This window comes from Phocoena sinus, chromosome 5 (genome assembly GCF_008692025.1).
Source record: "Phocoena sinus isolate mPhoSin1 chromosome 5, mPhoSin1.pri, whole genome shotgun sequence".
Classification (NCBI taxonomy): domain Eukaryota; kingdom Metazoa; phylum Chordata; class Mammalia; order Artiodactyla; family Phocoenidae; genus Phocoena; species Phocoena sinus.
This window is the reverse complement of record NC_045767.1, coordinates 43,750,105-43,765,192: the sequence shown is the minus strand read 5'-3', so window position 1 is coordinate 43,765,192 and position 15,088 is coordinate 43,750,105. Positions and strand designations below refer to the sequence as shown.

The window sequence follows — 15,088 nt, the reverse complement described above, 5'->3', positions numbered from 1 at the left end:
AGATCCTTGCCAGGGAGAGTAATCTTGGTTGCAGTTTCTTCCCTTTCATCACTTTAAGTATATCATGCCACTCCCTTCAGGCTTGTAGAGTTTCTGCTGAGAAATCAGCTGTTAACCTTATGGGAGTTCCCCTGTATGTTATTTGTAGTTTTTCCTTTGCTGCATTCAGTAATTTTTCTTTGTCTTTAATTTTTCCCAATTTGTTTACTATGTGTCTCGTCATGTTTCTCCTTGGGTTTATCCTGCCTGGGAGTCTCTGCACTTCCTGGACTTGGGTGGCTAGTTCCTTTCCCATGTTAGGCAAGTTTTTGATTATAATCTCTTCAAATATTTTCTCGGGTCCTTTCTCTCTCCCTTCTCCTTCTGAGACCCCGATAATGTGAATGTTGTTGTATTTCATGTTGCCCCAGTGGTCTCTTAGGCTGTTTTCATTTCTTTTCATTCTTTTTCTTTATTCTGTTCCATGGCAGTGAATTCCACCATTCTGTCTTCCAGGCCACTTATGTGTTCTTCTGCCTCAGTTATTCTGCTATTGATTTCTTCTAGTGTATTTTTCATTTCAATTATTGTATTGTTCATCTCTGTTTGTTTGTTATTTAATTCTTCTAGGTGTTTGTTCTTAATTCTTCTAATGTCTTTGTTAAACATTCTTGCATCTTCTCGAGCTTTGCCTCCAATCTTTTTCCAAGGTCCTGGATCATCTTCACTATGATTATTCTAATTCTTTTTCTGGAAGGTTGCCTATCTCCACTTCATTTAGTTGTTTTTCTGGGGTTTTATCTTGTTCCTTCATCTGGTACAAAGTCCTCTGCCTTTTCATTTTGTGTTTATTTCTGTGAATGTGGTTTCCTTCCACAGGCTGCAGGATTGTAGTTCTTCTTGCTTCTGCTGTCTGCCCTCTGGTGGATGAGGCTATGTAAGAGGCTTGTGCAAGTTTCCTGATGGGAGGGACTGTTGGTGGGTAGAGCTGGCTGTTGCTGTGGTGAGCAGTGCTCAGTAAAACTTTAATCTGGTTGTCTGCTGATGGGTGGGGCTGGGTTCCCTCCCTGTTGGTTTTTTGGCCTGAGGCGACCCAACACTGGGGCCTACCCGGCTCTTTGGTGGGGTTAATGGCGGACTCTGGGAGTCCTCACGCCAAAGAGTACTTCCCAGAACTTCCACTGCCAGTGTCCTTGTCCCCACAGTGAACCACAGCCACCGCCCGCCTCCGCAGGAGACCCTCTAATACTAGCAGGTAGGTCTAGTTCAGTCTCCTACGGGGTCACTGCTCCTTCCCCTGGATCCCGATGCGCACACTACTTTTTGTGTGCCCTCCAAGAGTGCAGTGTCTGTTTCTCCCAGTCCTGTCAAAGTCCTGCAATCAAATCCTGCTAGCCTTCAAAGTCTGATTCTCTAGGAATTCCTCCTCCCGTTGCAAGACCCGCAGGTTGGGAAGCCTGACGTGGGGCTCAGAACCTTCACTCCAGTGGGTGGACTTCTGTGGTATAAGTGTTCTATAATTTGTGAGTCATCCATCCAGCAGCTATGGGATTTGATTTTATTGTGATTACACCCCTCCTACCATCTCTTTGTGGCCTCTCCTTTGTCTTTGGAAGTGGGGTATCTTTTTTGGTGAGTTCCAGTGTCTTTCTGTCAATGATTGTTCAGCAGTTAGTTGTGATTTCAGTGCTCTCTGAAATTTGTGCTCTTGAACATCAAGAGCTTTCAATACTTTCTGAACTTCCTTATTTAAAATTTTGTCAAAAAAAATTTTTTTTGTCTTGTTTGTTAGTTGGCATTTTTGGTTGCTTGAGGATGAAGCAAGAGATATCATGAATTTGAAGTTTTTAAAACAGTGTTTCATAGTGTCCTCTCAAGGAATGTTTCAAATACTTATTAACAGCTTATTTGTTCCTTGTTTATTTTGGGTTGTGGTAAGCTGAGTAATGGCCCCACAAAGATGTCCGTGTCCTAGTCCCCAGAACCTCTGAATACATTACCTTACATAGTAAAAGGGACTTTGCAAATGTGATTAATTTAAGGATCTTGAGATGGAGAGATTACAATGGATTGTCTGGATGGGTCCAATGTAATCATAAGAGAAGGGCAATCACCCAGAAAGGTGATCGTACAGAGAAGGCAATGTGATGATGGAAGCAGAGAGATGTTTGAAGGTGATTTGCTGCTGGCTTTGAAGGTGTGAGGCAGGGAATGCAGGCAGACTCTAGAAGCTTGAAAAAGTACAGAAACAGATTCTTCCCCAGAGTCTCCAGAAGGAACAAACCCTGCTGACACCTTGACTTTAGTCTAATGAGACTATTATTGTACTTCTGACCTCCAAAAGAGAATAAATTCATGTTGTTTTAAGCCATTAATATTGTGGTAATTTGTTACAGCAGCCGTAGGAAATGAGTACAGATTTTGGTATCTGAAAGTATCCCTCTTTCTGCCTCCCTTTGTCCTCAGTTCCAAGACTGAGCTTGGGACATCATTAGCACAGGATTATTACTCTTGGCTAGTCTTGGCCAGAGTCTGCAAGGAGGCTGCCCCAAAGAAGAAGAGAGATTGGAGAAGGGGTGAGGTGAGTTCAGTCATCAGAAAGATGTTTTTCTAGCTCCAAACTATGGCAACTCTACTGTAACAAATACTAAAAATATGAAAGTGGTTTGGAAGTGGGTAATGGGTAGAAGTTGGAAGAATTTTGAGGAACATGATGGAAAAGTCCTAGATTGCCTTGAACAGACTGTTAGTAGAAATATGGGTGTTAAAGACTTCTGGTGAGGTCTCAGAATGTGAGGAATGTGATTTGGGAAACTGGAGGGAAGGGGATCTGTTATATAATGGTAGAAAGCTTAGATTGTGTCCTATAATTATACAGAAAACAGAACTTGTAAGCAATGAATTTGGGTATTTGGTTGAGATTTCCAAGGAAAATATTGAAGGTGTGACCTGGTTTCTTCTTGGTTGCTTTTAGTAAAATGTGAGAGAGGAGCGGAGAGAACTGTTACAAAAAGGAAGCAGAATTTGATTTGGGAAATTCTCAGCCTACACAGATTGCAAACAATGCTGAAGTTAAGAGACCCACTGCCAAGAAAGCATGCTCTGGAGAGTAAGCCAATGATGAAGTTGCACAGCTTTTTTTTTTTTTTTGATTAAAAATGTTTTAAATTGTAGTAAAATATACATAAAAGTTATCATCTTAACCATTTTTAAGTGTGGATAGACTTTTGCTAGTACTTGGAAAGTACAAAAGGTTAGTACATTCAAGTACACAGAGGGCTCTTTGAAGGGGTGTAAGACTCAGAAGCCAAAAACAGATGAAATTATTCAGGAAAGATCTGTGGAGTAGCCTGTTTTTTTAATAAAGTGAATCTCTGTGACCTACAAAGTTCTTGAGAATGCTATACCAACAGAAACATTGTCAAGTTGGACTAAGAGGGACAGAGGGCAAAAATGAAAAGACTCTCAAAATTCTGCAGGCAGAAAACATGCTGAGAAAAACCACTCAGTGGCAGACATGTGTTACTCTTCATGAAAAAGGATGATTCCAAGGGTGGAAAGCTCCAAAAAGTGGAGTCAGGGGTCCAGAGGGCAGAGGCATGAGCCGTGTAAGTTATTTCCAGGCTTTGAAACTTAATGGAGTTTGCCTAGGTGGACTTCAAAAGTGATTAACTGACTCTTTTTCTTCATTTTCTCCCTTCTTGAATGAGAATGGATCTGTTACTCTATGCCTGTCCCACCACTGTATTTCTAGAGCACAAACATGCTTTCTAGTTTCACAGCTCCACAGGTAGAGGACCGTGCCCCAGGACACATTATATCAGAACCGCACCCATAATTTAGATGATTAGATATGAAATTTTAGACTTGATACTGTAATGGGCTGAGACTCTGGGGGGCCTTGGAATGGGTGAAGGTATTTCTCATGTGGGATGTATGAGTCTTCGCGGACTGACAGTGGACTGTGATAAGCTGAATAATGGTCCCCCGTAAAGATAGCCAAGTCTTAATCCCTGGAACCTGTGAATATGTTGTACATAGTAAAAGAGATTTTGTAGAAGTGACATATACTGACATAAAGACACACGACCTTTGGGTCAGAGGTACAATGTTACTCATAGCAAAAAAAAAAAAAAAAAAAGGAGCCAGATCAGCATCGTGGGTTTGTTTCCCGTCCCCCAATTCCCACAGGTGTTAGCTCTGCACACAGTGGGGGCTGCTGGTACATCCTCTCACCCTTCCTTACAGGGAGATTACTCATTACTCCTGGAATGCACGCAAATGCCTCCAGGGAGGTAGGAAAAGGCTTTATCTTTACTTCCCTGGGATGTTTCTTGGGAAGATGTCTCTAGTTTCACCATTCTGAAATGTCTCCTTACACAAGTGTTCTTAACTTAAACACAAATACTTTCATTCAGAGGATCCAGACTGTGCAGAAATGTGAGCTATTCATGGAAAACTGTCTTCCAACTGTATTTTAAGCACGAATAAGGGGGGAAAATCTATTACCTTTAATAGAATAGAAAATCTGAAAAATCAAATGTTTCAATAATGCCAAGAGTGGCTGATGGAAAGGAGCTGCTAACCTACATGATTTTAGAGAAAGACCACGCCCAAAGAAACATCACCCAGTGGGGTCAGGAAATATGTAAAGAGAGGCAGAAGTTGAAATTAGTTTGAGGAAGACATATTAAGCAATCAAATTGCTTAATTTTCAGCAATGATGTGAGGAAGCAACATCAAGCAATGCCGTTTGGGGATGCTTATAGATATTATCTGACAAAATCAGATTTTTTAATGTAAAAATGGCAAAGAAATTTGCCATACCTTTAATTATTATTCCTGGGACTATGACCACATGTTACAGGTATTAGATGTTATTGATTTTTTTCTCTAACAAATGTAAATGGAATATCCATTTACTATGTATCATGCAAGATGACACGATCTCTGCTCCTACGGAGCATGCATTTCAAGGTGGCAGGTTGACAGAACTAGTAATCACATAAATAAATACAAATATTACGAATGACATACTACCAAGAAAACAAAGAAATAAAAGGAAGAATAAAGAAGGATGTACCCAAACTAAAGTGGTTAGGAAAGACCTCTTTAAAGAGGTAACATATAATTCAATCTATTCTCAAAATAGAAGTCAGAGTGAGTTTTTTAAAACCTAATTCACATCACGTCTTTCCTCCACAGAACACAACTGCTCTCCGTTTCACTGACAAAAATCCAGAGCCCCTATAATGGTCTAGAGCCCTTCATGATTTGGTTCCCAAATAGTTCCCTGTACTTTCTATAGCACTTATTAAATTCTAAATATTATAAAGGTTATTTAGTATGTTTATTGTCTCTCTCTCTCCTTGCCAGAACATAAGCTCCACTAGAGAATGGTCTCTGTTTTCTTCATTTCGTATCCCAAATGTGCCTAGAACGGTACCTGACCTCTAATAGAATTTCATTAAATTTTTGTTCAATGAACATAAAATTACACTGATTTTGTTAGTATTAAAGTATAACAAAAATAAAAACAAAGTTATCACATACACTGCTATATTAACATTTAAATACAACAGATAAAAAAATCACAAAATGAGAACTGCAGAAACAAAAACCAGGTAAGATTTGTTTACACAACATTGTAAAGTGACTATACTCCAATTTAAAAAAAAAAGATTTATTTAATGTGGTAGATGTGCTTGCCCATTCGTAAGTTCATTCCAGTCTGGAACACAGGAGGATAATGCTACTCGCATATCTGCTGCGCCATTTAATCCGGTCCCTTCCTTTGCTTTTAACTGGGTTAAGACCGAAAATCCTAGTTCACACAAACTAGTTGCTGTGAATGGTAGTAATAGCAGGATACTCTTTTGACTTATCAAAGGAAAGTCTTCCTTTATCTTAATCCAAAATGCTGATGAACTTAGTGTTTCATAATCATTCTTCGATGTATATGAAGAACTGAGCTGCAATAATTCATTTTCTTCTTCAGGCACCAAGTTTAACTCAATTATTGATTCTGGGTTTCGAAAAGCAAACGGATCTTTTACCCAACAATTCTGTCTAATGTTTCAAATTTCTCTTCTGGGAATAAATGGTTAAAGGTTTGACAGAGAGAAGTGAGGTGCAACAATATCTCTAGTTTTATTTCTTCCAAAATGTTTTCATTGATAACATTCTCTTCAATATGCTGCAAAAAACTTGGAAACATGTAGTAGCTAGGACGATTGCTTTTAAGCTTTGCTTGCCACCACAGTAACGCCTTCTGGAATCCTTGGATACATTCGGCCTGTTGGAATATGTCACTGTTTTTCCCCTGTAGTCTTAAACGTAGTTCATTAAGGATGCCAAAAATATCAGTTAAATATGCCAGTTTCGTTACCCAAATATCATCCTCAAAAATAGTTGCCAAATGAGACTTCTTTTCAGTAAGAAAAACGTGGATCTCATTCCTAAGTTCGTAAACCCTGCTCAGTATTTTCCCTTGAGACAACCAACGAACTTTGGTGTGAAACAGTAAGTGGGTATAATTAGCTCCAATCTCCGAACAAAACGTTTCAAGAAGTCGGCTGTTTAATGAGCTTCCTTTAATAAAGTTAACAACTTTCACTGCCTTTTTCAATACTTCCATGAGCTTCTGTGGAATCTCTCTGGATGCTAATGCTTCATGATGTATAAAACAATGATTCCACGCACCACTAGTAACTTCTGGCAATTTTTTAATTACTCTGCTCTGTTTTCCAGTGATGTTTGCTGTTCCATCACTTGTAATTCCTTTGCAGTTTTTCCAGTTTAATTTATACTGACCAACAATGCACTTTTCTAATTCTGTGAAAATATCTAATCCACTTAGGTGTGAGGTTAAGTTTAAACAACATAAAAAATCCTCCATAAAATCGCCTTGCCACGCATATCTGACATAGACTAAATGTGCTGTGCAGCTTCCAGTATCTGTGCTTTCATCAAGCTGGATTGCAAAATCCATTCCCGACTGTAACCGAGTAATAAGCATTGCCTCTAAATGTTCGGCAATCGTACAAATTCGAAGAGATATTGTGTTATTACTAGGAATCGTTTTTAATTTATCAGCAGATTTATCATCAAAAATTGTACGCACCATATCCAAACATGCTGGAAGAATAATTTTTTCAGCAGTTGTGTGAGCCATTTTCTCTTTTGCCACACGATATGCTACTAAATATGATGATAAGGTTTTCTCACTAACAGTAGTAGAGCAGCTAAGAAATTGTGTTGATGACTTTACATCTATTTTCTTTCTTTGAAAATATTCAAGAGGCTTATCAATAAGTTCAGCATGCTGTGTTTCTAAGTGCCTTTTTAATTTTGAAGGTTTTAAGCTTTCATTTGCAAGAATATTATTACAAATAAGACACTGAGGTCTGTCATTTTCAAAGGGGTTTTCACATTTGATAAAACCTTATTTTAAATAATCTTCATTATAACGCCTTGCAGTTACTTTTTCCTTTTTGAAACATGGCTCAAATGAAGTTGATGTTTGCAGATTAGAGTCAATAGTTTTATCAATATTGTCACTATTCATACTTCCAGATCCAGCAGTAGAACTTGAACATGCTTCTGCATATTTTGCTTCATTATTCCTCTTTCTTTTAAAAAAGAAATGATCCATTTTAAAAGCAATTTTGAATAAAATATTATAATTGCCACTAACTATAATTGCCACTAATATATGTGTATATATATATGTATATATATATATGTGTATATATATTTTTTTTTTTTTTTACAGCCTAGATAACATCTTTCCAACATTGCAGTTTGCAAATGAATCTCAGTGGAACATCTCAGACTTTATATACAGTTGCAAGTCATGGTAATATACAACTAGACTGCAGATCAACCTTGTTATTATGAAAACCAAATAAGACATCATTGGAAAATGATTGAAAAACCATTTCTTAGGCAATCAATGTACATTCTATTCATCATATCCCCTCCATCAAATATCTTTCCACATATTGAAACTTATGACCTTAGAATTCCTTGCAAGGTATATAATTCTGGCAAAGGATTCATGCAAACCACTCTGATATTTTATATTTTATTTTGTTTTTAAAAATGTTTGTCATGACTCACAAAATTGATTTCATGACCTACTAAATGGGTCACATGCATAATGTGAAAAACACTGATATAGAGACGTTTTCCTCTTTTGTGTTAGTGGCTTGACTATGTCTGCTTGATGACCAAAGAAACTAGCTGATCTGCTAAACTGCTGGCTGATACAGAAACTTTCTTGAAGTGGTAGGTATATATCATTCCTGATTTTCATTCCTGATACTTTTTGATGGGAAGGGTTTTTAAGAGTGCCAGTATTGTCTGATCTCGAGGTTCCAATGAGGTTTTCCATGGCTAGGTCAACTATAAGGTTGGAGTCGGTGACATATTTTTAGAATTGTCTTGGAATGCATCCTTGACCTGGGAATAAGACCAGAGATATGACATTAAGCATTACAATACAGAGAAATAGTGTTGCCAGCTATAGGGACCTTTACAGAATCCAAGGTCATGGGTGCTGAAGCAAAAAGCTGGTAGCTCTCAACACAATGTTATATAGGCTTAGGCCTTTTTCTGTAAGGCAAACCACCTCAGCCAAGATTGGGAGATAGAAAAAATGATGTAAGACCTGGGAGTCGCATCAGGAGATGCAAAGTACATTGACAAAGCTAAACACAGGAAACCATGGAGGAGCACAGCTCATTCACTATATATATTTCCTCTTAGCTCAGTTTGGCCATGCCCCTCTTGTAAGTACTTCCCGCACTGCTCTCTTTGAACTTAGGATATTTGGGTCTTATCAGCATAATACAGCACTTCCTTACAAACCTCTCCATCAAGTAATGCCACTTTGGGGGGTGGGGGAGGAAGGGTAAAGTCTTACATTTACTGTAGTGTTTATTAGAAATTCAACATTTTAACAGTGTTAATAGTTTTATCAGGATTGTTTGCATTAACTAGATTTTCTTATTTTCTGTAATTCTTGATGCTCCAGCATGGGGGTTCTCACTAATCATAGAGGGAACTAATCCTCCCAGGGTTGGGTAATTCCTAGAGACAGCAAACAACTTGACTGATAGCTCAACCCAGGAACACAACTTTCATATGCAAACGAACAAGTCCAGAGCCAGCCCTACCCATACTTTCCCACCCTCCCAAATCAGGTTCTTATTCTCCAGATACTCCCCTGCCCTAACTACCCCAGGGCCTGGTAACCATGAACTATGGACAGACCCCATGCCCTGAATCCTGGTGAAACTGTTAAGAAAGCCAATCTGAAACCTGCTTACCCTGCTTGACCAATTCCTTCCTGAGAAAACCACAGTACGGGCTTTTCCACATTTCCCCTTCCACCCCCTCTCCCTCCTGCCCAATCCTGGTGCTTCCCATGTGGCCGCCCTGTATGGCATGGCGCGGCATGCCCTATCTCCTTTTTCTAGGGATCTGTATAAAAACTACCTACTTCATGACAGCCATTTCTGTGTCTGTTTGCCTTATCATACCTGATTAAAACAAATCATAGGTATATCATTTTTACTTCATCTTGGTTCTGGTTACAAAGTTACAAAGTTGCATAGTTTGGCCCTAATCCTATTTTCCACATAATGTCTGTTATATTTTACCATAAATTTTGCATTCCATGAGTTCTTCCAAGTCATAGTGTTAAAGCTGAAACACCCGTATCTCGAGATAACTTTTATTACTTACTTGCCTGGTGAATGGATTCCCCCAATCACTTGAGAGGAAGATTGGAATCCTTCAGTTTTGGGGACACACTAAAAATTTGTCATTCTAGCTATCACCCATCCTTCAGCTGTGAGTGAAACGGTACACAATACAGTATACAATACAGTACACAATACAGTACACAAGTAAGGTATAGGTTTCAGGAATACCAGGCAGCACTCAAAATGTGCTACAAATTATCTGAATGCCATCGATTTTCATCAGCCTGTCACCACTGTATTTATGTGGTGGCCTAATCTTTTAATAAAGCCAGCTTTGAAAGAGGCATCAGAGTGGATGGTGACCTTGAAACAAGAAAGATGTTGCCAGATGGAGAAGGCCTTAGTGAGATTCTTCCCTGAGACTTCATTACTTATTTTTAACAGTAAACTTGAAGGGGACTTACAGTATGTCATGTATACTGCACTTTTTAAAATTTTAATAAGCTTAATTTTTTTTAAGAGCAACTTTAGGTTCACAGCAAAACTGAGCAAAAGGTAGGGATTTCCCATATATTTCCTGCCCCCACCCATGCACAGTCTTCGCCATCACCAACATCCCCCACCGGGGTGGTACTTGTTACAGCTGATAGACCTACAGTGTCACATCATAATCACCCGAAGTCCACCCTTTACATAAGGTTCACTCTTCGTGTTGTACACTCTATGAATTTTGACAAATGTATAATGACATGTATCCATCGTTATGGTTTCATACAGAGCATTTTCACTGCCCTAAAAATCCTGTGCCTCTGTCTCCCTTCTTTCCTATCCCCACTCCCACTGCCACCAATCTCTAATAGTCACCGAATTTTTTTTTTACCAGCTCAGCTCCACAGTCTTGCCTTTTCCAGAGTGCCATACCGTTGGAATTATACGTATATAGACTTTTCAGATTGGCTTCTTTCACTTAGTAATATGCATTTAAGGTTCCTCCATGTATTTTCATGACTTGATAGCTTATTTCTTTTTAGCACTGAAAAATACTTCATTGTCTGGCTATAGCAGTTTATTTATCCATTCACCTACTGAAAAACATGTTAGTTGCTTCCAAATTTTGGCAACTATGAATAAAGCTGCTATAAACATTGGTTGTAGGTTTTTGTGTGGACAAAAGTTTTCAACTCCTTTGGGTAGATACTAAGGAACCTGACTGCTGCATCGTATGTACAAGTACATTTTTAAAGAGGATCCCGGCAAAGGTTGTGTATCCTTTTGTTGCTGGAGCTTGTCAATATTGTGGGCACAGATTATGCTTTATAGATAAAGCATAGATGTTGCTCAACTTTTTTTTTTTTTTGCAAAGGTGCCAGCTTTTGTTAACGTAATTCACACACACTGACAGACTTCAAATAATGCCAAAGGGACTGCTCTAGGATTTCCTGAGCTGTGATGGCCTACTCTGGTACTGAGTTATTCTGTTGATGTCTCTGATATGAACTGCCAATAAATAGAACCAAGTCAGAACTGAGGGGTAAAGGTGGCTGGTGAGATGGGTTACACAATTTAGTATAATTCAGTGAGAAAAGTGACGTGGGGAGCTGTCAAAATAAGACTATTTGGTCAGTTTGGCATTGGACAAATACTAAATCTTGAATTTAGGAGCAGATATTTTATATGAGACTAAAAGCTTTAAACGGCATTCTAGAACAACGTTGTTGGAATGCAGCTTCAGGAATGTGCCAGGAAGGTGGCAGCAGGAGTCATCTGAGAAAACTTTGCTATAGGGAGTAGGGTTAAGTTGTAATATGCAAGAGATCAAAATATATAACCTTGTCTCTAGGCTAGCAGTCTCTTGGCATAGTTTTCCGTGTTTAGTAATATAAAGCATTAGTGTCAACAGGAAGATCTACAAATAGGGGCAAAGGTCAGGGTTTATTAGGATGGTGGCATTTTTAGGTGCTGGTTGCCTTAGGAGGGGCTTGGAAATATCAACTTGATTAGTTATTATATTATGAATGCTTTAACTAGGACAAGTTGCTAGAGATCTAATGTATATGGTACCTGATTATACTTAAAAAAGAGTACCTATGGGGGAATTCAGGGCCTGGTCTGAGAAACAGGCAAAGCTTTTCTTTGGAGGTCTTATGTCCTGTCTGCCAAGGTAGTTAGTAGGACTAAAGAGTTTATGGCAGACGCCTATTGGATGTCACAGCATGGTGGACAGCATCAATATATTAAATCAGAACTAAACTGCTGAAAAAGCAACTGCATCTAAATCTCTTTGATGAATAAAAAGAGCTGGAGAGCAATTCACAACAGCCTTGAAGCAATCTGATTCAGAGACATAACTGCCCTTAACAGCTGAAATAGAACATTTATTGATTCTTCCTGTCATACTGAAGGATGCTCACTTGTTTTTAATGTTCCTTCTCTCCACATGAATTTCAAACCACTACAATTTTATCCTGTATGCCACCTCTCCCCAGATATTTTATAGACATTTACCTTATAAAGAAAAACAGTGTTAAAACGTTCTCCAAAGTCTTTTGTTTGCCCTCTCTCTTCTTTATCTATGTCTCTGAAAGGTGCCTTAATGGCAAGTCACAGGAATTTGGAGGGACAGGTTCAAACCTGAGGGTTTTGGTCTAACCGTAAGTTTTGGAACTTTAAACAGAGATATTCTCAATTAGAACTCAATGTAAATCAGAGCATATACATACATTAACATGAATAACTACATGTGTGATTCCATAAGCCAGATGGGTTCTGCTGGGACAGGTCCTTTCTGGCCAAAACTTCAAAAATCTATAGATGCGTGCACTGATGCTTCAGATGTGTGTGTTGAGGCTGACTGTTGTGGATATATAACCACATTTCAGAGCAATAATGCTCTTTAATTGGGTGTGCATCTATCTTAGCCATTCTTTAGGAGAGAATTTCAATTAAGGTGACCAAATACTTGTAGCTGAAAGTTTCTTATATACCAAGGTGCAATAATAATGACCTGTTCCTAGAACAGTGTTTGTTGTAATGGTAGGTACTCAGTAAATGTATTTGAAAGATTAAATGAGAGAATGACACCTGTAGCAAACTGTACCATGTACATTGTTTTTATTAATCAATGAAAAATAAGTTACCAAACTATATTTGAACAATTTGGTAATATGTAAGACAAAGGTTAGTATGACCTATTCTTTAAAATTGGATCAACGATATTCTATTTCAAAATAAACTGCTTATAATGTTAGATACTAGAAACAATGGTCTTATAAAAACATAAATGTAAACTATATTCAGGTTTATCTTATAAAGCCTAACACTTAAATCTACCTGAAAATAAGAAACACATTAAAAAAAAACTAATATCTCATTTATATTACAATAAGTAATTATTCTTTTAGACAAAAACAACTGTCTTTAAATCATTCTGTTCTTTTATATTTTTACTATTCTCATTTCAATCCAGTTCTCTGTGGGAGTTCATAATCGGCTATGCTTCAGACTGTTATATCCAAAAAGTATTCTTAAAGGGCTTACTCTCTCTCCTCAAGCAGACAATTCACCTACAGTAATAGCAGACATAATATATTAGGGTATAGACCTGATAGATGTGGGGATGAAAGCATGGGGAAGTCCTTTTCTAACTGAAAGAGGATGCAAGGTAACAGCTAAATGGGAGTCAGAAGCAGAAAATGCTGCAAGTTTGACAGAATAAGGTATGAAATAGCTGTTTACAAAAGTGGTGCTACGAATGGACTAGGAAAATGTGTTAGGATTTTAAGCAGGTCTGCATGATTGCCTTACATGCCTTACATGCAATGACCATTATTGCTATGATGCTTGATAGGTGTGGTCTTTAATTCCCTGCCATGAATTTTTACCTCTTAAAGCCTCATCTTAACTCTCTAGGTTTCTCCTTCATCCCATATCTCCATACTATTCTACACTTGAAGCTCTAAGACTGTGGGAGTTCTTGAAATACCTCATGCACTTTCATGCTTCTGCTTTCGCTCTGGCTGGTATTCCCCTTGCCTTAAGTCATTTGAAATCCTATTCATTCTTCATGATTTAGCTCAAATGCTACAGCATTCATCCAATCAACTAAGATGTAAGTATATACGATGTGCCAGGTCCTGGGGATACAAAGCAAGAAAATGGATAGTGATATATTCATATAAGGGAACACCTGTTCAGCTGTTACAAGCAATGAACTAGAGTTACATAACACTGACAAATCTTATATTAAGTTAAAGAAAGCTGCCAAAGGATATACACATTTCTGCTTGTTAAAACTATGCAAAACAGCACTACATGTAATCCAAAATTAAAAGGGTGGTTACCTTGGTCAAGAGGGAACATAACGGGACTGGGTGGAGCAGACAAAGGACTTCAGTTATATAATAACTATTTTTCCAGTTGGGTGTCAAGTACATATGTATTAGTTATAGTTTTATTTCAACTTTTTGTCTGTCTAAAGATATTCTATTTTTAAAAGGGATGTTTAAAGCTTGATTCCTTCCTGAAGGCATTGCAAACCTGTCCCATAGTCAGTAACTTAAAATTACCTTCTTTCCGTCTCTGATATCATCCTTTGTTTCCTGTATTGCCATTGTGCACACATCAGTAATACTTAGGCCTCAAGAGTAGGAACTTGCAGGTACGAGCTTTAAGTAGATTAGAATGTAACCCTCTTCCCAGGAGACTCCCAGTTCTCTAGGAACCTAACTAGGCCTAAGAACCTCAGCCTGACCCCTTCATGTGACCCGAGAACATCTTCCCTCGGATCTCGGATCGCTGACCCCTTCCCCCGGTAGATGTCCATTCGCCCCCTGAGCAAAAGCAAAACGTGCCTCCCGCCAACGAACCCCGGAATGTCTCCCTTTAGCGGACTCCGGACCGCTCCCGCCAGAGGTTGCCTTTCTTCCTTCTCACCTCCAACAGAGCGCCGCGAGCCTCGCGCCTCGCCTGCCGACCCGCGGGGCGCCTCGCTCCCCATTCTCTACACAACACCACTTCCAATCTAACCTCAACACTCACAGAAATCACACTTCCAGCCGGAAAACGGCTGGCTCGGCCCTCTGCGCATGCGCGGAGCTAAGAGTCGCCCCTGCCCTCGCGTTCGTCTCGCGGTATTGCCTTTGCCCGCGGGAGTTATTTGAGCTTTCTGGCGGTAACCACGCCTTCGGCTGTCCGCGGCCGGCTGACCGAAGTCTGAATTTTGTCTGCAGAAAATCTGGCCGTGGTCAGTCGAGCCAGATACGGCTGAGAGCCGACAGATTCTTACCGGCCGGGCTCTGGCGCCATGGGGGTCAAGAGACTGCTGCCGATTAAGGAGGCCTTCCAGCTGGCGCAGCAGCCGCATCAGAACCGGGCGAAGCTGGTGGTGGCGCTGAGCCGCA

At 39.2% G+C, this 15,088-nt stretch overlaps 2 protein-coding genes and 1 long non-coding RNA gene across 4 annotated transcripts in view; 1 reads left to right on the top strand and 2 right to left on the bottom strand.

Annotated features, from left to right (window-relative positions):
• Nucleotides 1-2,957: 2,957 nt before the first annotated feature.
• FAM200B (family with sequence similarity 200 member B) lies at nucleotides 2,958-7,662 on the bottom strand. Its single transcript, XM_032633128.1, is given in 2 exon segments — nucleotides 2,958-6,052; nucleotides 6,055-7,662. Coding segments are annotated over 2 exon segments (1,965 nt in total). The 5' UTR covers nucleotides 7,634-7,662; the 3' UTR covers nucleotides 2,958-5,666.
• LOC116754454 overlaps nucleotides 7,656-15,088 on the top strand; it is a 40,290-nt gene continuing 32,857 nt past the window's right edge. For both annotated transcript variants that reach the window (XM_032633130.1, XM_032633129.1), the window contains exon 1: nucleotides 7,656-8,268. The gene's annotated coding sequence lies outside the window, so the exon portion shown is untranslated. The remainder of the gene's footprint in view (nucleotides 8,269-15,088) is intronic.
• LOC116754455 lies at nucleotides 8,050-14,793 on the bottom strand. Its single transcript, XR_004350056.1, has 2 exons — nucleotides 14,622-14,793; nucleotides 8,050-8,442 (listed from the first exon to the last, which is right to left on the bottom strand). It is a non-coding gene; the product is annotated as an uncharacterized LOC116754455 (long non-coding RNA).